The 20,469-nt window shown below is 50.2% G+C and overlaps 1 protein-coding gene across 2 annotated transcripts in view; it reads left to right on the forward strand.

Moving 5' to 3' along the window:
- The window catches only part of LOC146198671 (proprotein convertase subtilisin/kexin type 4-like), a 203,270-nt gene that overhangs the window by 161,013 nt on the left and 21,788 nt on the right, over nucleotides 1–20,469 (forward strand). For both annotated transcript variants that reach the window (XM_084594172.1, XM_084594171.1), the window contains exons 4-6: nucleotides 13,037–13,165; nucleotides 14,276–14,352; nucleotides 19,257–19,345. In XM_084594172.1, the coding sequence (XP_084450298.1) occupies nucleotides 13,037–13,165; nucleotides 14,276–14,352; nucleotides 19,257–19,345 (295 nt within the window). The remainder of the gene's footprint in view (nucleotides 1–13,036; nucleotides 13,166–14,275; nucleotides 14,353–19,256; nucleotides 19,346–20,469) is intronic.

Genomic DNA, 20,469 nt, shown 5'->3' on the forward strand with positions numbered 1-20,469 from the left:
AATTTATTTTGTAAGCTTTCGGAAAACGAAGTCTGGGCAGCAGCACGTAACCGTCTTTGACAGCTTCGCACGCTTAGTTATCTCCCAAACGAATGTATGAGCAACCTTCACGTCTGCCACGCCACGGTGGCGCAGGGATTAGGACGCTTGACTGCTGGGTGGGGCCCAAGGATGCGGGATCCCGGCCGCGGCGGCCGCTTTTCGATGGAGGCGAAAAGCAAAGCGCCTTTGTGCTGTGTGATGTGAGTGCATGTGAAAGAGCACCAGGTATAGTCGAAATTTCCGTAGCCCTCCATTACGGCTTCTCTCGTAGCCCGAGCTTATAAACGAAACAAGACCACCAACCTTCGCGGTTCAAGCTCCTTAGCTATTGTTCGCTGAGAGCCTGAAAACTGCTGCCGTCAGCAGCGTGGACCACTAGAAATGCAGGACCGCAGTTTTGCTTCATTATAGGAGCGCGTTTGGCTAATATTAGTTTCCTTTAATTTCTCCCGACGCACTCCACGTTGCTGCATGACGCTTGCCTCGCGTGGCTTCGACAGAGGCAGGTGGCGTGGAAAAGCGCAGTCGGTGCGCCAGAAAATGCTTGGTCTTCTCGCTGTGTGTTAATTTGGCGCTGCGATCGACTCGGCAAGGAGCAGCGCATCGCGTGTAGACGATTCGAGTATCATGATACCCAGCCTCGCGTTCGAGAGAGGAACTCGCTGATCGACAAAGTATACTGGGTTGCCGTTTTACAGCCGCCTCTTATCAAATTTGCAAGGCTACACGCGGACTAGTTCCTCTCGGTGCTTCCCTGCCCTCTTTGGGGGGGGGGGGGGGGGGGGGGGGGCTGTCTCATTATCTATGTTAATTGGCCCACAGCGGGTGCAGCCTCCCTCCCTCTATTCTTGTCTCCAGTCTGAGTCACTCCTTCGCCGTTGCTTCGAAGTCCCCACGTGAAAGTTTGTTCGCCCACTGCCAGGAGTAATGCACGCGGTGCCCGTTCATCTCTTAAGTGGCATCACATGGTGGTTAGCTATGGCGGTTGTCCTTATCAAGGACCGCGCGTGGCGGGCGACAAACGACCCCGCGGTCCACCCATCAAGCTTCGGATGCTGCGCCTTTCCCTTGCCCCGCGCGCTCTCTTTTATGTCTTCTGACTGTGTAGTCCCGCCGCTCTCTCTCTCTCTCTCTCTCTCTCTCTCTCTCTCTCTCTCTCTCTCTCTCTCTCTCTCTCTATATATATATATATATATATATATATATATATATATATATATATATATATATATATATATATATATATATATATATATATATATATATATATATGAGAGAGAGACGGAGGAGTCTACTTTTGTTCTTATGCTCATCTGTTCTTATCTTGTTCCATCGTTCTGCTATGCTATTTTTCTTTGATGCGCACCGTCTTCGCTTCTACATACTTGCTTTAAATATAGAGAGGGAGCATTATAAAGACGGAGAGTAAGATCCTTTCATTGGTCGTGCTGCTTGCGCGGCGATGAGACACGAGGAGCTCCCCGCGCCGCGTGGTTGGAATAAGAAGATAAAAATAATGAGAAAGGAAAAACTCGTCAGCCCTAAATCAAACGGGGCAGACGACGCCGTTCTTCGAAGGCCGCCATATTGTCTTCAGGCACGCCCTTCTACAGCTCGTTCTACGAATGTGCTATGAACGAAGAAAGCTCACTCTCTTTTTTTTTTTTCATTTTTATTTCGCCCCCTTTTCTTATTTGTTCTCGCTTTCCCTTCCTCTCGTGTATTGAGTCGCCCGCGTCATCGCCTGCTTTTTCAATAGGGCCGCCTCATTACCTCGTCTTGGAGCTCGAGCCTGTGCGTTTTGCCAGCGGTCTCCACGTTCATTTCATTTTGTTCCCTTTTTTCTTTTTCTCTTTCTTTCCTTTTTTTTTTTTTTGTCGCTTTTTCCATCCTCCTAGAGCAATTCCGGCTTCGTTAGTAATAAGACCCATTGCCAATTTTAACCTAACCCGTTTGACCCGTTTGTTAGCGAGCAGCATTGCCATTCCGCGTCTTCTTCGCGTTCGCCTCGTTATCTGCAGCACTGCGTTATACTGCAAAAATACCTGGGCAATACCTGGATGGACGCGGCTCGAATATAAAGCATCCATAACCGGAATGACGCTTGCTCTGAGAAGACGGCGGGTTATAAAACACAGCCCTATACTTCGCTGTGATCAGTTGTTTCTTGTATAAATAGCTTCGTTTGCGCGTTTACGTACACAGAGCCTCATCGCTCATGAAGGAGGATTTCGAAGTTCAGATGGATCGCGCATCCTGGATGAAAAAAAAAAAATCAGGAATGAAATTAGGCGACTGTTTGCTGATTCCTAATTATTGCTCTTTCGTAGTAGATTTTAAATGTCTTTCGTCGAAATGAGAAACATGCATTCGCCTTAGCTAGAATGAGTTTATTCATTACGTAATGCATAGCGGTCTTAACGTCATACTGCACAACGTACCTCCGGAGATTGCAATTCAATGAGCTGAGAGAAAATCTGCTCGTTTTTCACAAAACGTAAAAGGTGAACATTTCAAAGTTGAATTAGTCATTTCACCGTTTTGAAAGCAAAGCTCGAATGTTTATTGAGCTAAGGCATTCGTCTAGCGATTGTGTCTAATGTGGCGACATGACATGGTGCACGTACCTTTACTGTCTTTAACTGTACTGCACTATGCTTGTTTTTTTTTATTTGCATAAACAGCAAAAGGAGAGCTTTATGCCACATAGCAGCTCCGCCTGCTCCTTTTCACCAATCCATAGGGATTACCTGGTCTGACGTATACAGTTCAACCTTACATTACATATACACTGCTACAAAACACACCGTTCACGACATATAAAACAAAGTGCAAACGTCATTAGAAGTAACATTGATGAGCGATACAAACTCTAAGTATGTGTAATATGTACTGTACAGAACAGTACATAATACAATGTAGATAAAAGATATGAATAAGCAAGCATATAAGAACAAAAATAAGTTTGTGTGGTACACACAGCGAAGTAAATAACAAAGCTGTTGAAGTAATCACTACCCGAAAAAAAAATAAGCTTGCTTGCTCAAACATAGCAAAAGCAAATAACACTCACTCACAGTTACAGACTCACAAATACACTCACTTACAGAGAAGTAGGAGGACTGTATAAACGCCATAAGGGCTCGCTTCTTCTGTGCATACGTCAAGGACGGGCCTAATAGGGTTTCTAGACTTGAAGGTATTTTGTCAAGAGGCTCAATCGTCTCTTGAATTCGCTACCTGAAGTTGCCATGCACCCGATAATCTAATAATTGATTAGTCACATCCCCACTTTCATGGCCACACACACCGTGAGCTGTCTGCGCAGTTAATTCTACGAAGAAAGTGCTCCGTGTAAGCCATATTCCCAACCGCAAGCGGTGAAGGAGTGTTTCTAAGCTTCTGCGAATAGATATCGGAATATTAAACCGCAACAACGAATCGATGAAATGTAGCTCAGAATTTTTATGGTCTGGCTTAAACCACATCTTTTCGTGCATTGCATTACGCGTGGGCTTCAGAAAGCGAGTCGTTTGTTTGACCGACGAGTTTGGGTAGCAGTGAAATGTGCGTGCCACAATATCTGTGGTCCGCTTGGAGATCCATCATCCGCTGAACCAGTGTGTCTTGATATTTTCGAGGTATATGCATGGTCCACGCAAGAATCCCCCACAACTTCGCTTCTTTAAGCTGTATAGCGTCGCATGCTATGCTGGGTATGCTATGGCGTATAAACATTGAGGACGTCTGTTCTCATCTCCACAGAGCTTGACGTTCTGGCTTGTCCTCATCCCGGGGATATTCAATTTCGGTGCTTTGTAATAGTAACATTTCCATAGCGCTTAGTAGTTTGCGTTCACAATGTATTGCGTCGACGCCAAAATTCCCTGAAGTCCGTCACATGACTGATATCACTACAGGGGCACTCACACACACAAGCACATGCATGCTGAGGGTATGAGGGCTCCGGCTGTCAAGGTCAGCTGTAATTCATTTCTAATGCTCTCCTCCTCACAGGGCAAGGACGCTGCTCCCGCGGGCGTTAGATTTAGGAGATAAGCAACGTTTGTGAACTCTGATCTTATCGTGATTAAGGTCGGCACCGAGGCGCTGCTTTGAGAACACATTCGTCGCCCAACTTGCCGTTGTGCTTGTCATTTGTGAGTGCATCACGTGACTAACGAGCTCGATCGGATCTTCGCATGTCTTGGATGTTTCTCTCCTTGGCCCAGGGCGACGCCTTCATTCCCGTGGGGTGCAGACACGGGAAAAACCCTTTCGGCACACCGCGCGTTTCCTCAGATAAAGAGAGGAGGTGACGGATATGAAGACCTCTAGAGGGGCCGTCTTTGTTTGGCAGCGCAAGGGGGAGGATATTCGGTGACGGCGGCGCGTTAGCGAAGCCGCGGATAGCGTGCTCGTCGGCCATCACTCAGCTGCCATGGAGCCCCGGGGCCTTTTGCGCGCCAGCAGATCGGACGGACCGATCCGCCGTGTAGGCGCAACCCTTCTTTTTCCCGCAGCACTTCTCCCTCTCTGCCCTTTTCCCACTCGTTTACCCGGTGAGTGCGGCAGGAGAAGCAGAGACGCGCGCGGAGCTATATTTGCGGAGTGAGCGTACTCTTAGCTTAGTTTGCTTATCTCAGGGATCAGTGTCTCAGCCATCATTATCGACATTATAGTCGCTGTCATTATCATCATAGGAGCTGTTCCGATTGCTGCAGGATGGTTGCATATTTTCCATTCTTCTGTTAGACATGCCCTGACTACACTTAGTAGTCTGGCATCAACTCTCTGGCACTGCAAGAGACCAGCTGAGGTTGGGGTGAGGCAGATGGAATCACTCGTTAGTTTTACTTTTCTGTTCCGAGTCGAGGCTGGTTCAGTTTATTTCGTTGGATATTTTGAAATGTCTTTCGTTTTGAAGTCTCCATAAGCGAGAAAACTCTCGGCCTGGTCCGACGATTGAATCGGAGGGCACCGCATTGAAACGGTATCTCTCTCTGCCGACTGACCTATATAGTATAGTGTAAATACAGCTTAGTTTCTTTCTTAGCAGCGTCTGCCATTGTTTTAAACCTTTACACCTTGTTGGACAAATTGCAGGTTGATGTTTTTATATTATTATTATTTTTTTTTTTTATTTTTAGGAGCACTGGCGTCTATCGGCACTATGGGTATATATCGGGCCGCTGCCTCGGCTCCCTTTGCAACTGCCGTTACGCGATGTAATATTTGGCGTTTTAGTTGTTGCCTGCATGCATGATACGTGTTCTATTAAGTTTCCATTTCCGCGTCTGACTATTCGTCGGCGTCGGTAAGGTAACCGAATTTACGCATGTAGGCAAGTAGTTATCTGCTTCCGTACTTCTTCCTTCTTTCTCGGCCCACGCGTCCGGCATTCGAATGTGCACAGTTTCGCTCGTCCGTTCCCTGTACGCAGTTCATCCTCGCGCTCCATTCCTGTCCTGTATCGTCTCTCTCTCTTCTTTGCTACATCCCTCGGCCCGGAATCGCGTACCCTGTCATCATAACGTGTCTGTCTTGTTCGTGCGTGCGCGTTCACGCACACGACTTGTCGGGGTCCTCGCCTCGGACCTGGTCTCTCCTACAACACAGGCTGCGTGTTCAGGGGTGAGCTAGAGGGCGTGCACTGCTCCGTCTGGTCTCGCCCGATATCGGCGCCCGGCTGGTGGCCACTGCCAGCTGGCATGCCCGGCAGCCTACACCCTTATTCTCTCCCGGAGTGAGTGTTTCTGTGCGTGCGCGTGCGCTCATGATGCACGGTCGGCTGGTAATCGTCGCGAAACTTTGGCTTGGGGCGAGCCACGTGTACGGAGTCCCACGCTGTGTTTTTCTTCACTGACTACAGCATGCTTTGCTGGGCAGGGGCAGATGGTGAGATATTGAGTCAGTTGTGCGGAGTTGCTCTAATTGTTCGGGGAGTAGTGAGCATTTACTTGAGTAACGGTGGATGGAAGCTATGGCTCCTCCCGAATATACTTACTGCCGTGCTTATTTTGCGTTGGGGGCAAACAGTCGAACAGGGAGGGAATCGTTACGTAGACGAGCAGAGCTAACTTTCTGATCTGCCATGGAAATGGACCGATGTGCGTAGGCTATAGGAGCGTCTCATGGTTTGACTTCGATTTCTCGCTTACTCTGAGTCTTTTTCTTTTTTTGCCTTTTTCTCCTCTGTTCCTTCCCGTTTAGCTGCACTGGTATCAATAAAAAAGTTCAATTTTTGAAATTTTAAGTTTCCCCTTTTCCCAGCATGCACATCGATCCCAGTGAAGTTCTTCCGAACGGCAGTGGTTTTCGTGTGTCATCGTGTAGAATAATGAATGCGGCTGATCTGTCTCTTCCACGTACCTTACAGCCCGGACCTTGTTGCCCCTCCAGCCACTTCTGGCCGTTTTTCGAGGTGAAAAATGTTAGACAAAACATTGCACCGGTGACGTCATCAAAAGCCGCCCTCAGTCTTCTGCAAGGCAGTGCTGCGTTGACGCTGCTAAAAACTGCGCCAAAAAGCGATGTGCCCCTGTAAGAGAATGCGTTCTAATCTATTCTAGAAGTTCATCACTTAAAGCATAGCAACCCGCTAGCAAACCTCTCTGAACGCGCCGCGTGTGTATTTGTGTGCCCGTACGTTTTCCTGCAAATATGCACGGGATAAGAGGCCACTATAGACGACGAAAACGCAAACGACTTCACACTGCCCCTAAAATAGTGAAATATAGTTTGAGTACTAAAAGCACATCGTCTGACCTTCAGCGCCTCATTTCCATACCCCCTTTTGTCTCTTTCCACTTCCTTCCTTCTGTGTGCATGCAAAATATGACCCGTTACAACACGCGCCGCGTTACGGTCCTCGTTAAGCTAGACAAAGGCATTGCCTGCTCGTGCTTAGCTTTCGCGCTCATGTGACGCGGTCCTGACGACCTGCCTCTGTCGAGTCACCATTTGCGTCACCGTATCCCCTTCAAAGAGCGGCCCTTAGCGTGTTGCGGCCTGATGGGCGCAGATAGATGTGGGCCTGCCCGTGCTGTGCGCTCGGAAGCTCGCCGGCGTGACCCATTACCGCGAGTGAACGGGTCGGGTTGCCGTTTCTGAAGGGCGACCAAAACCGCGCGAACGGAACCTGAAGTTTCGAAATTCATGCGCACTCCCATTAGGCTTGGGTTCCGCCGATACTTCGTTTGGATGCTTTGAACTCTCGCCGTTGTCGTGACGCTGGGGCTAAGTCGACCCGGCCTTCACTTGGTAGCGTGCAGAGACTCGGGGTTGAAGAAGGACTGAATCTTCGAAGATGGTAAAATATATACAAGCAGGTTTAATGGCACTTTGAGAAAACTTATTTACATGATTATTTACACGAAAAAGAAGGGTACATCAGCAAAATGGCAAGCGTTAAGAGTTCATAGCGAGAAGCGACTGGATGAGCCGTTTACCCAGGGCTCAGAGCGACATTTCGTGCTCTGCAGCGTCCTTAAAACATCCTATGTCCAGCCCCTATCTGAAGATGCTGACCAACCAAATCCAGGGCACGCCCCTCAGATATCGGCATTCAATCGAACACATCACTGCACTGATGGTCTGAAGCACTGACTGGCCCGGCATTGTTTCGTTGAGCCTGGTCACTTGTTGGCGGGAAAAGCTTGGGAACGGCGAGGAGGTACATTTCTACCAGTTGTCGTCACGCTGGGGCTAAGTCGACCCGGCCTTCACTTGGTAGCGTGCAGAGACTCCGGGTTCATGAAGGATTGAATCTTCGAAGTTGGTAAAATATATACAAGCAGGTTTAATGGCACTTTGAGAAAACTTATTTACATGATTATTTACATGAAAAGGAAGGGTATATTAACAAAATGGCAAGCGTAAAGAGTTCATAGCGAGAAGCGTCTTGGATGAGCCGTTTACCCAGGGCTCAGAGCGACATTTCGTGCTCTGCAGCGTCCTTAAAACATCCTATGTCCAGCCCCTATCTGAAGATGCTGACCAACCAAATCCAGGGCACGCCCCTCAGATATCGGCATTCAATCGAACACATCACTGCACTGATGGTCTGAAGCACTGACTGGCCCGGCATTGTTTCGTTGAGCCTGGTCACTTGTTGGCGGGAAAAGCTTGGGAACGGCGAGGAGGTACATTTCTATTCTTCAGCCAAGAATCGATAGGCTGGTTCCGGCAAGTGGATTTGCTTCTCAGAAACCCAAGTGCACGTGCGCGCCGCATACGCTCCCAGCATTGTCCGTTTTCGACAATTGCAAATCTTTCCTGCATTCCCGGGAAATCATTTAATGGCCGTATGCGTCATGCTCCTTTCTTGTCCTGCACGTCAGCGGACGTGTCACTCTGTCGTCTCCTTTGGACAGTAGGCATTCCTCACTGGACGATAAGGCTTCTCGACGGGAAGGGTGAACAATTGAACCAAAGCACTTCCGGCTATTTCCCGCAGGGGGACATTTCTTTGTGTTTGTCTAGACGTTCTCTTGACAGGGTCAATTTGGCATTTGCAGGGTGTCCACAAAGCAAAACAGGCTTACAAAACAGGATTCCTGGAAACAGGCTCACTTAGAGCCATTGTACCAACACCACATATCCACAGCACTTATCCATGCCCACAGGCGAACAATAGAGCGCGCAAGTGCGGATGATGCACGGTCGTAACACCGTCCAAGAGAGGGCGGGACCGGAGCAGACCGCGCATCCGGTAACTTTTCAGATGCTTGTGGCGAGGGAACAGTTGACTCTCTGCAGGATTTCCCTCCACTTTTTTACACTTTGGGTAGAATATGTCCCTTGGACGTCGTACCAAGTCGACGCTGTAAAAATAAACCGGTACGTGTGCAAGCGCTTGCGCACTCATCGTAAAGCAGAGCCTGCTCGGATTTTCTGCATCCGCGTGCGGAAACCGACGCACGAAACAACAAGAAATCATTGCAAGCACATCGGTGCAACGTTGCGCTTTGAGGTTTGCGTACTTTGCACGCTGTTTGCTTCGCGTGTCTCACCATTCCGTTGAGGACTCAGTGCTGCAAGCGCAAGTGCGGCGTTATAACCGTCATTACCCACTAGTTTTTGCTCAATATCTGAATTTATTCGCGAAACCCGGCTCGCGCAAACTGTAACGGCGTAGCGGAACGCAGTACCTTTTGGCAGCGCTCTTCGCATTCCGTCCAGCGCCCTTTTATCTTTTCATCATGTCTGCGCAAAGGAAGCTTATAGCGTGTGATCTCTTTGGAAAAGTGCCGAGTTAAGGAAACGTTGCTGTTTTATATACATACGCATTCGTGATTCATTATCAATCTGACCAAGGTGACGCTGGGTCATGGTCCGTACGTGGGAGATGAGCGAATGAGTCCATTACAGTGCTCGTGTGTGCGACTCTCGCTGCGGGCTGCCCACTTCGCTAATGAGGCACCTTTCATTATTGTTTTTTTTCCCGCCGCGCAAACTGTGATACATCGCCGCTTTCTGGCGGGCGTGGCTGCCCTCACGTCCCCACAGCGCTTTCAAAGCGCGCGCTCAATTTTTCAGCGCGTTTAGGCCTTCCCCGGGGAGCACACGGCTGCACTGCGCTTTTACCCCGCCCGCTTTCGTGTTTGTTAGCTCACGCCGATTGAAGGGAAAGAAAGGACTCCATGTCCCGTGCGTGTTGAGCAGTGTGTAAGGCCCATATTTGCCAATCGTGGCTGATGCAGCGTGTAATACTTCAGTTTGATTCTACAGATTGAAACTGCCTTGAGTGATAGATAACAAAGTGATTGATTAGATGTCCGTTTATGTTTTCAGCGTCGCGAATTATTGTGCAAAAGGGGCAGAAACTCACCCTGTATTTTGAGCAAAATTAAGAATTCATGTGTAACAGCGCACAGCCGCGAAATCTATAATCACCACCAAGCATTGCGGCCTTGGACAAGCGCTCTTGAAACACGATGTGGTGGTGACAGATTCGATAGGAGATAATGAAAACATGTAATCGCACATCATATTAACATTTCATTGTCTAGACGGCTTGACCCGCCAAGGTGGCACGGCTAGAATCTAACATTGGTCGAACGCAAGCAGATACTGTGCACGACGCGCAGCTTCAGTGTTTCATTCTTCCGCTCCTTTTTTTCATCGGCACCGCGGAATGCGCCTCGCAAAGGCAGCCGAACCTGCGCTTCAACGTCTGTGCTGCACGGCATTGTGGCGTGCAAAGGAAGTCGCCTTGATACCTGTTGCCGCACCGCAGTGTCCCTCTACATGTGAATCTGTTTTCTTTCCGGCGGCGCCTCCACACTTGAACTTGGAAATGTCGCTGCCCCGGTTCCCTGATTGCGCGGAGCGCTGCTTGGTCAGCTTCGCTAAGCTTGGCTACGGACGATCCCCCTCTTATTTATATTCCTCCTCTTATTCAAAGGGCGGCGGCGGCGTCACCCTGCACGGGAAAAGGCAAGAGAGGGAGAATGCAGAACCTGGCTCGGCGGTGTGTGAAAAGAGGAAGAGCCGCGCGTAGTGGATTGAAATCTGTGGCAAACAACAACCGCAGTGCGACAAACAAAAACGAGAGAGAGATATATATTTGTGCAACACGGTGCAGCATGTTCGTTCTTTTGGAAAGCGCAGGGATCCGAGAGGAGGGTGGGAGGGGACGAGCCGTGTTTGTATGCGCTATCAGGCACAGAACAAGCGAGACAAACGGGAATTGGCCGATGGAGGGACGAGGAAAAGAGAGAGCCGCAGCGGTGCTAGGAGCGGCGGCTTGCTACTGTTGCTACGTTCTGTCCGTGTGTCTGCTCGTTGTCCTGCAGTATGTGTGTGTGTATGTGCTTCTAGTGCGTATGTTTGGATCGAAAAGAATTTCGCTTCTCCATTCCGTGCGCGCACGCTACGCCCCCTTCCCTCTCCGTTTCCTTCCGTCCCTCTTGCGCGACTTCCCGTCTTCTGCGTTATATCACGCATACGCTTACTTTCGCCGAGTTTTTCGTCCTGCTTGTTCCTTCCGTGAGTCACGCGCCAGTTTTCGATTTCGTTCAGCTTTGTATTTTGTCATCTCCTCCCTCGTTTTCCTGTCCGGCGCACACCCTCTCCTGTGGGCTGGCTGACCAGCAATGCACGGTCTCTGTTTACCTGCTGGACGTCTGAGAGAGAGAGACGCCCCTCTGGCTCCACGCACCGATGTCGAAGTCGATTTCGCGATGCTTGGCCGCGGGACGGGCGGTGTGTGCGTGTGTTTGCACGCGGGCATCGCCTGGCGGTGCTGCCGCGCGGCTGATGCTGCGCCAGCAGCGGTTCTGGCTTTTCTGCTTTGTATACAACGCGGTGCACGCAGGATTGGCACGATATTCGAGGAGTGCGTTTATCGTGTTTGTATTCCTTCGATTCACTTGGCATCTTTTCGCATCCGCGCCCGCTCTTCTTCCTTTGCGCGCACATACGCCCGCACTTCTGCGCCGTTTTCTTTCTTTCTTTTTTTTCCGCGCGCGTTTCCTGTCTTCTGAGCTTTGGGGGGTCTCGATCGTCTGATGAATGAGCAGGTTCCACTTGCTCGTCCGGCCTGTCTGTTCCATCTCGATATCGATCGTGCACTTCTCGTTGCTGCAGCTCGAGATGCTCCTTAGGAGAAGCGACTCCCGTGCTTCTCTTGGTGTATGTGTGGATGTGGATTTGGATTTGGAGCAGAAAAACGTACGGTGGGCTGGCGTGCGTGTTTTTTCAGCTTGTTCTCGTGATACAGCACGAATCAAGGCGCACCCGTACATTTTTCCGTGGGAACGATTCCGATCGGCTTCTCCGCCACACTTAAAAGCGACGCTGGTCGATTCGTGGGTTTCGTTGGAAGAAAGTTTGAACGCTTTCTCAAACAGTTCGCTTGAGAGAGTCTCTGAAACAAAGCGTCCATGCGAAGCATCGGTCTCTGAAACAAAGCGTCCATGCGAAGCATCGGCACTAAGTTTTGTTCGAAATACGTCAAATCTTCGCGCATTTCAACCAGAACCCCCTCAAAAGCAAGAGTGCACAAATACCTATGGCGGCAGCTTACATCTTCCGGCCTTGCGAGCGATGACACTTCTGTTCTGGCCAGGCCGAACTGCTGCGTCCTCGTGGATTCTTTAAAGGAAACAAGACCCCTCGGACTGTGGTGAAATGAGAAAATGCGTGTTTTGGGGGCTCCTTCGAGAGATATGATTTAGTGTTAGAATGCAGTGAATGCCCCGTGCCACGCCGACATTGTTCGACTGTTTTTACGTACCTGTTTTTCACCACCACGACGACGAGGTATTTTTAAATCACGAATAATTGACCGCGTCCGTTATATCGATGGGCTGTGCGTAGCCTGACCTCGTACAACGCGAGGATGCTCTCTCGCCAAGGCATATCGTTCCGAATACGAGCTGAGTTCTTTATTTCACGACCGCCTCGACAGGGCGCGTACGGTCGAGGCGGCTGTGGCTCCTAGTGCGAAAGCACTTATACGGACGCTAGAAGCCGAGCAGCCATCTTGGATTTTGTATGATATACTGCTGGTTGGCCCGCCAGGTCGTGGCGTTACAGTCCACGTGTTCTGGCGCGGGTAATTCAAACGGCGCTTCCGCACGGTATCATTGGTCCAACCAGATAGGGTAACATTTTAAAATCTGCTCCTTCCCCTTGCAGCGATGGGTGTAATGGCGCTGCTGTTAATGTGAAAATATCATTGAAGTAAGTTTCCCTTCTTGTAATTAAGGGGCGGAATCTTAATTTTTAATTTCCTGTTAAAAGAGCCTTATCATCTATGATGCCCCGCTATAGGATACCCTCTCCGCGGCGGTGTCCTTGCTGCATGCGTGTATTATATCGTTAGAACTATCTCTGCCTTGGGGGTCCACGAATTTAGACCTTAGGGGCTGATAGTTTCGTCGAAATTTGCTTAACTCTGCCCGAAATCAGGTCGTCGAAACGGTCGGTTTACCGGGTCGCCCGCTCAACCTTTGTTTGTTTGTTCTTTCTTTCGCCGTGTACGCAGAACCGCGGCAAGTCGCTGGATATGAACGTGCAGAATGTGTGGAAAAAGAACATCACGGGGCGCGGCGTAGTCGTCACCATCTTGGACGACGGCCTGGAGAAGGACCACCCGGACCTTGTCGAGAACTACGTGAGTGGACTGTGGACGGTGCCGCCCGCTTTCGCCCGGCTCTTTCTTCTCTGCTCCTATCCCACTTGGGTTCGCCACGATGCGAATAGCGGCGAGATCGCTTATCTGGTAGCTTTTGTGCAATTGGCGACCTTCTGTACTCCATGCCGCCTTCTAACACGACGATAGCTCATACGGAGCTCTTTTTAGGGGTACTGTTGCGATGCGGCGACACCCAACTGTTGCTCAAGGGCGCAGAGACTTCAAGGGGGATGGCAATTTGACGTGGCGCGCTTCCTATAAGCGATACGTGACGTCGGAAAACATTTGCCTTATAGTTTCACGCACGCCGTTCAAGAAAGTACTGCAAGGGGGCATTGCACGGGCTCTGGCCAGATGTAATCTGTCTAGTTGGCTCGGGGTAAGTTTGGGGCTGTGTGAGCAGGGTTAAATGTAAGGGGGGAAGGGTAGGTCGGCATCTCCTTTTTGCGAGCTAGAATAGAAAGTAACTAAGCTCCGTGTTGACCTCACTTTTCTTCTTTTTTCTTTCGCGAATAAATTTGAAAAGACGTGTGGTGGATGCATTTGGCCTCCCACGCCATGAGTCGCCCGTAAACGCGCCCCTGCGTTACAGCTGGAGTCGGTGGCATGGTTATTTGTTGGCAAAAAAAAGGGGGGGGGGGGGGGGGGAGGCCAGTGACCGACATGTCGCCGCACACGCACTGCTCCCCGTGAAATGAAAGGGGCCGAGTTCAACTTTCCATCACCATCACGCTGTACCGCAGTGAAGAAAAATGGCAGGCTCACTTTGTAGCCGACAGTGCTGATTTATTCTTCAGATGGGAACAGCATCGCGTTCTGTGTCACCGCACTTTTCACGACATATTAGGTCTCGGCGGCCTTCGGTGGTTACATCAGCCGAGTGAAATATGAGGTCCGAAAGAACTGCCTCTCCACGCACGACCGTAGTTTTCCATCCATTCTTCCCCGTTTCTGCTTGAGCTGTTAGACCCCGCTTTGTGACAGCTCAAATGAATAAATGTGGTGTCTCGTCTCGACGCGCGCGTTCTTGGTCTGTTCGTGTGTGTGTGCTCGCCTACTGAAGCGCGTGCCCCGGCTGTTTACCTCCAGGACCCCCAGGCCAGCTGGGATATGAACAACCACGACCCTGATCCTCAGCCGAGATACGACCTGGTCGACTCGAACCGGTGAGTGCAGCCCCTCTCCTCCTCCCCGCAGCGGTCAGTGCGCAGAGATGGTCCGCAGCTTTCTCACCGGGTGCTCACTCGCGTGCTCGCCCGAGCGCCTCCCGTCGGCGCAGACACGACCCCCGCCCGCCGTCCGCAGGCGAGCTTGCTCGGCTTTTTCTCCGCACGTGAAGCTATCTCGTGCCGCGTAAATTGTTTGCGTTCTTGGCCGTCTACGCTGGTGGCCACGTCATGATGCTCCCGATATGCGAGCGATGGCTCGGTCTCCTCTCTTTTTCTAGTTTGCTTGCTGGATCGCGTATTCCTCCTCTTCCTCCTGCTCGTCATATTTATCGCGGTTTCGTCTCGCGGTTACCCGCAAATTGCGTCCGGCAGATTTTGAGACTTATCGAAGGAAGCGTTGCTGCAGTACACAAAAACAACCAAAAAGAAAGTATACGATTGATTAGCAGATGTATATCCGACTGCAACGAGAAGTGGACAAACAAGTGATCGTACTTAGGATGTCCATTATGAGATGGTCAGGCGAAATATAGACGCACTTTTAGCTTGTTGAAGATTAAAGTTTGGTATGTGCCGGTGGCGTGCCGCGAGATTTCGGTGCGTAGGCCCCCGTGACACGCAGCGGCAGCCGCTGAAGTCCCGGACTATGGACCCCACCTACACATCCCCCTCCCTTATCTCTAATCGATAAAGGTTTTCACTTACTCACTATTAAGCGTGAAGAGGCGACGGAGGCTGGGACAGGTAGGTCACCGCCGCTTGCGGCGGGGGCTAGCCTGCCACAGAATATCTGTTGTAGACCGTCATTGCACCCGCCATCGTTTCGGTGGTGGACGACGGCCGTTGTTGCGGCGCGCGTCTTTCTTTGCCTGTTCCTTTTCTTTCTTTTCTATTTTCTCTTCTGTCTGCACGAGGCAGCGGAGGTGGCTCAGCTACAGAGCCAGTAGCAGGCCCGTGCATTTTCTTTCTTCCTACAGCCACAACAAGCGAGACAGCTCAGGTGTGAAACGCAATTTAGCTGCTGTCAGGATTGTTGGGAGAGGTCTTCATGCCCTAATTTGGGAGAGTTAGCATATGTACTCAAAATAATGGCGCTCGATTGCGTCAGTACCGTGTTCCTTTGCAAGTTTCATGTCTTTTCAGGAAGCGCTAATTGTCTAAAGGTTATATTAAAATCCGGAACTGGGAAATTTTCTCGATATTTGGACATCGCACTCGCAGGTACGGCAGTCGATGAAAGAGGCTTACAGCTGTAAGAAACTAAGCTATGCATTTGGAAACGTCTGCGTTGTTATTAGATGAACGTGGTGAAATTCGTATAATACTCTTCTCGATGAGCTCTGGAAAAGATGCGGCGATCGGCGCGAGCGCCTTTTACGGTAGTGGTCAGAAGAAGGCACGCATCTTTCACTTACATTCCATCAGGAGGCGAAGTACCGCCGCTTGCGGCGGGGGCTAGCCTGCCACCGAATTTTTATCTGTTGTAGGCTTTCATTGCACCCGCGGCTGTTGTTGCGGCGCGCGTCTTTCTTTCCCTCTTCTTTTTCTTCTCTATTTTCTCTTCTGTCTGCACGAGGCAGCGGTGGCGGCTCAGCTACAGAGCCATTAACAGGCCCGTGTATTTTCTTTTCCTTCTTAGCCACAACAACAACAACTCCTCACCACTTACTAGTAACTCGTGATATTTCAACCAGTATTGATACATGAACACACATTTAATCGCAGAAGAGGAACTAGTTTCTTCCGCGCTTCGAAAATTTCGTGTTGTTCTCCAAGTTGGACTGTTCCCGGCACACTGTCAGATGCTAGAAAGGCCGTAAAAGATGAGTCATGCTTTGCAACCAAAATTATCATATCAAATAATTTCAGAAGAAATCGTTAACGCGGTTCACCCTCCGCGTCTCACCAGGATATAATAATAACAATAATAATTTGCTTTACAGGAAAGAAAAGGTGCCGTATCTGTCACATTTCTGTGTGGACAAGGGGAAGGTAGGAAAGTGCGAGTCAAAGAGCAGAGAGAAAGAGGTACAGTGGAGGGCTCCGGAGTAATTTCGACCACTTGGATATTTAAAGTGACTGGTTGCTCGGATGGGGCTAGAGCAGGTAGGTCCCCGCCGCTTGCGGCGGGGTCTAGCCTGCCACCGAATTTTTATCTGTTGTAGGCCGTCTTGCACCCGCCACCACTTCGGTGGTGGACGACGGCTGTTGTTGCAGCGCGGGTCTTTCTCTCCCTCTTCCTTTTCTTTCTTCTCTATTTTCTGTCTGCACGAGGCAGCGATGGTGGCTCATGGAGGGTGGCAGTTCCTGGCCCTACGGGGCTGGGACGGTAGGTCAACGCCGCTTGCGGCGGGGGCTAGCCAGCACGTCACTATCGACGGACATCCCATCCATTCTGTCTCTTGCATCCGTATTCTCGGTCTCTTTCTCCAATCCAATGGCAAACACACTACTGTCCTTTCCCGCCTTACTACCACCGTCCAGCAGACAGTACGGCTGATCCGACGGGTCGCTAACCGACACTACGGCATGCGCGAGCACGACCTCCGTCGTCTTGTTCAAGCCTTTGTGCTAAGCCGCCTTGTCTACTCCCTCCCCTACCTCTTTCTGTCTCGTACCAAGGAAGACAAGGTCAACTGTCTCATCTGCCAAACCTATAAGTCGGCTCTCGGGCTTCTCACTTCCACCCCCACTTCTCGTCTACTGGCGATGGGCATCCACAATACTCTTTCAGAACTTGTGGAGGCCCATCGCGTGGCACAACTCGATCGTTTATCTCGCACCACCCCTGGCAGAGCCCTTCTTACTTCCCTTCACTTGACCCCTGTCTCCCCTATCTGTGTCACCCATTCCTTGCCCAGCTCCCTCTTCTCCATGCTCACTGTCAAGCCCCTTCCCAAGAACATGCACCCTGAGCATCATGCCGCTTGCCGATCTGCCCGCGCCTCCACCCTCTGGTGCCAGTACGGTACACGGTCTGACGCCATGTATGTTGATGCGGCACCCTACCTCTCGCATCCCGCCTATGCCCTGGCCACTGTCTCTAATACACGAGCCCCCCTCTCCGTTGCCACTATCCATGCTCTCACTTGCACTGCCGCAGAGGAAGCAGCCATCGCCCTCGCCATTGCCAGCACACCAGCCCTTTTCATATTTAGCGACTCTAAGACCGCAGTCCGCAACTTTGCAAAGGGTAGAATCTCTTCCTCTGCGCTCAATATCCTTAAGCACTCTTCCCCCCCTTCCCGATCTATCCAACTCTTTTGGGTTCCAGCTCACGCGGGGCACCCTGGAAATGAGGCGGCAAATTCTATCGCTCGCGAAATGACCGACCGAGCTGGCCCCCTCCACCCCGGGATGGACACGTGTGACTTCCTCCTCACCTTCCATGACATCACCCTCCACTACCGCAACTCCCGATTATCCCTCCCTCCCCCTCACAAGTCCCTATCTAAAATCGAACAGAATACGTGGCGCCATTTACAGGCCCACACTTTCCTCTCCCCTGCACGCCTTGCCCTTATTCACCCCGATGCCTTCTCGCCCCAATGCACGCTTTGCAGCTCTCCCCGAGCAGACTATGCTCACATTCTTTACTCTTGTCCGGCGCACTTCCCCCCCCCCCCCCCCCCCCCCCCGTCTCCTGGCAAATAAACAGCCCGCAGCTGTAGGAGGCTGTTTTGGCCAGCTCGGAGCCGCATATGCAACAGCGGCTTACGACCTGGGCAGCGGAAGTCGCCGCCAGGCGTGACCTGGAGGCCACGACCAGCAGCCGGAAGGCCACCCACGGAACGGCGGCAACATAATTTTACTTTCTTAATCTTTTTTTGGCCTTCACTGAATAAAGTTTGTACCACCACCACCACCCCCGAATTATCTGTTGTAGGCCGTCATTGCACCTGCCATCGCTTAGGTGGTGGACGACGGCTGTTGTTGCGGCGCGCGTCTTTCTCTCCCTCTTCTTTTTCTTTCTTCCGTATTTTCTTTTCTGGCCGCACGAGGCAGCGGAGGTGGCTCAGCTACAGAGCCAGTAGCAGGCCCGTGCATTTTCTTTTCCTTCTTCCTACAGCCACAACAACAACAACAACAACAACAACGGTTGCTCGAGGTGTGGGAGGTGGTGAAGGGTAGCTGTTCCTGGCCCTACGGGACTGGGACGGTAGGTCAACGCCGCTTACGGCGGGGGCTAGCCAGCCACCAAATTTTTATCTGTTGTAGGCCGTCATTGCACCTGCCACCGCTTAGGTGGTGGACGACGGCTGTTGCGGCGCGCGTCTTTCCCTCTTCTTTTTCTTTTCTACTTTCTCTCTTCTGTCCGCACGAGGCAGCGGAGGTGGCTCAGCTTAACCACATAATCCCACGGTACTATGTGCCTGGACACCCTAAAGTTTCTCTGTCACAGGCCACCGCCGGCTCCACCCGACCGCGTTTCGGGGTTGCGAGGCGCCTGTGTACTGCGTGGTGTCAGCACAATTTAAAGAACCCCAGGTAGTCGAAATTATCTGAAGCCCTCTGAATCGCATTTTGACGTTGAATTTCGGACGCGATAAACCGAATCAAACATGATACATTCAATAATGCCTTCTCTCAGCTCACAGTGGTTATTCTGGAACACATGCACTATCATCCACTCTCACACTCATTCATGTCCACCCACGCCCACGTCCACCTACTCTTACAACCATGAATTTACATTCTTAGGTCACATGGTAGTCTAAACAAAGACATATCTGCGTTGTCGGCGACTTGAAAAATATAATTTCAAGTAAAGGTAGAACTGAAGCCGAAACCGCTTAAGCCAGATATGCCAGAACTACTAGGTGTACTAACACCGTGACAGAAGCTCCGTCCCGTAGCTGTTTGCTTTGTTCTCTTATTTCTTTCCTCCCCCGTTCTTCCAGGCACGGAACGCGCTGCGCGGGTGAAGTGGCGGCCGTAAAGAACAATTCAATCTGCGCGGTTGGTGTGGCTTTCGGTGCGGGCATCGGAGGTACGTATATGCGCTCGTTTTTCCTACTTTGGTCAAGTATTCAAACACTTTTCCAGTAATTGGTGTAAATGAATGCCGTAATTTGCTGGTTCTAGTATGGCGCCCAAGAACGTTCTATCGAGATCAGTCAGCGTGAAAAGTAAAGCCCCTCAATCAACTAAAAGCAGCGACTTCCTTTGAACTTAGCTGCTTTCCCTCTCCCTTCCCGCTCTCTAGTCTGGTTGATCCTCCCAGTGGTCGAAACACCACGGCCACATGGTAGCATTCCTCGACCCATGCGTGGCATGTATGGAATATGTCCGTAGTGGATGTGTAGCTTAATATATAGTATAATAGCCGCAGGTATTGTATCATTGGATAGCTTACGTCAAGTATCATTACACTGGACTAATATAGGTCTTGACTGCTATTAGTTGTGATTAAATTAAACCTTGCGCTGCTACGGAATTGTCATATATTATTGCACTGGACTAATGACGGGTATTAATTGCCATTAATTAGATAATTCTGATTAAAAATTGAACTTACACTATAACATTGTCCTATGTCGTTAGATAGCTTATATCGAGTGATACTGCACTACACTAATTGCAGGTGCCGGTTAATAACCATGAACTAGTTCATTGTGATGAACAGTTGTCCTTTTATTAAAATTAACTGATTTATACTAGAATGTCAGTCATGTATCGTTAAAAGGGTTTCGACGAGTAGAATCCAAAAGTCAAGCGCTAAACTACACAAAAACCATGTAAAACTGATCTAACACTCTTTTAATTTGATTAAAGAAAAAAAAAAGCACCCAACCGAAGGGAAGCGAAACAGTAGCACTTAATGCTTACGCATTTCGTGCCATCTGTAGTTTTTCTGTGCGCTGCAGCTGGACGAAAAAGAAAAAACACACTTTTTTTATAGGCATGTCGATAAAAGAAAACGAATAACACGCAATACAAATTTGGTGTCGAATCTAACCGGTGTTGCTGGTCATTTTGAACCGAAAACAAAGTAAGGAGGCCAGCTCACTTATTGAATAGATCCCTTATCGCAGACTGCTTTACCGCTGAAGCTGCTTGATGTGCAGGAGAATAGCCCCCGCGCTCTTGGCAGACAGTGCGGGATCGTTGCCG

The sequence above is a fragment of the Amblyomma maculatum genome, chromosome 2 (genome assembly GCF_055883805.1).
Source record: "Amblyomma maculatum isolate TAMU_Amacu chromosome 2, ASM5588380v1, whole genome shotgun sequence".
Taxonomy (NCBI): domain Eukaryota; kingdom Metazoa; phylum Arthropoda; class Arachnida; order Ixodida; family Ixodidae; genus Amblyomma; species Amblyomma maculatum.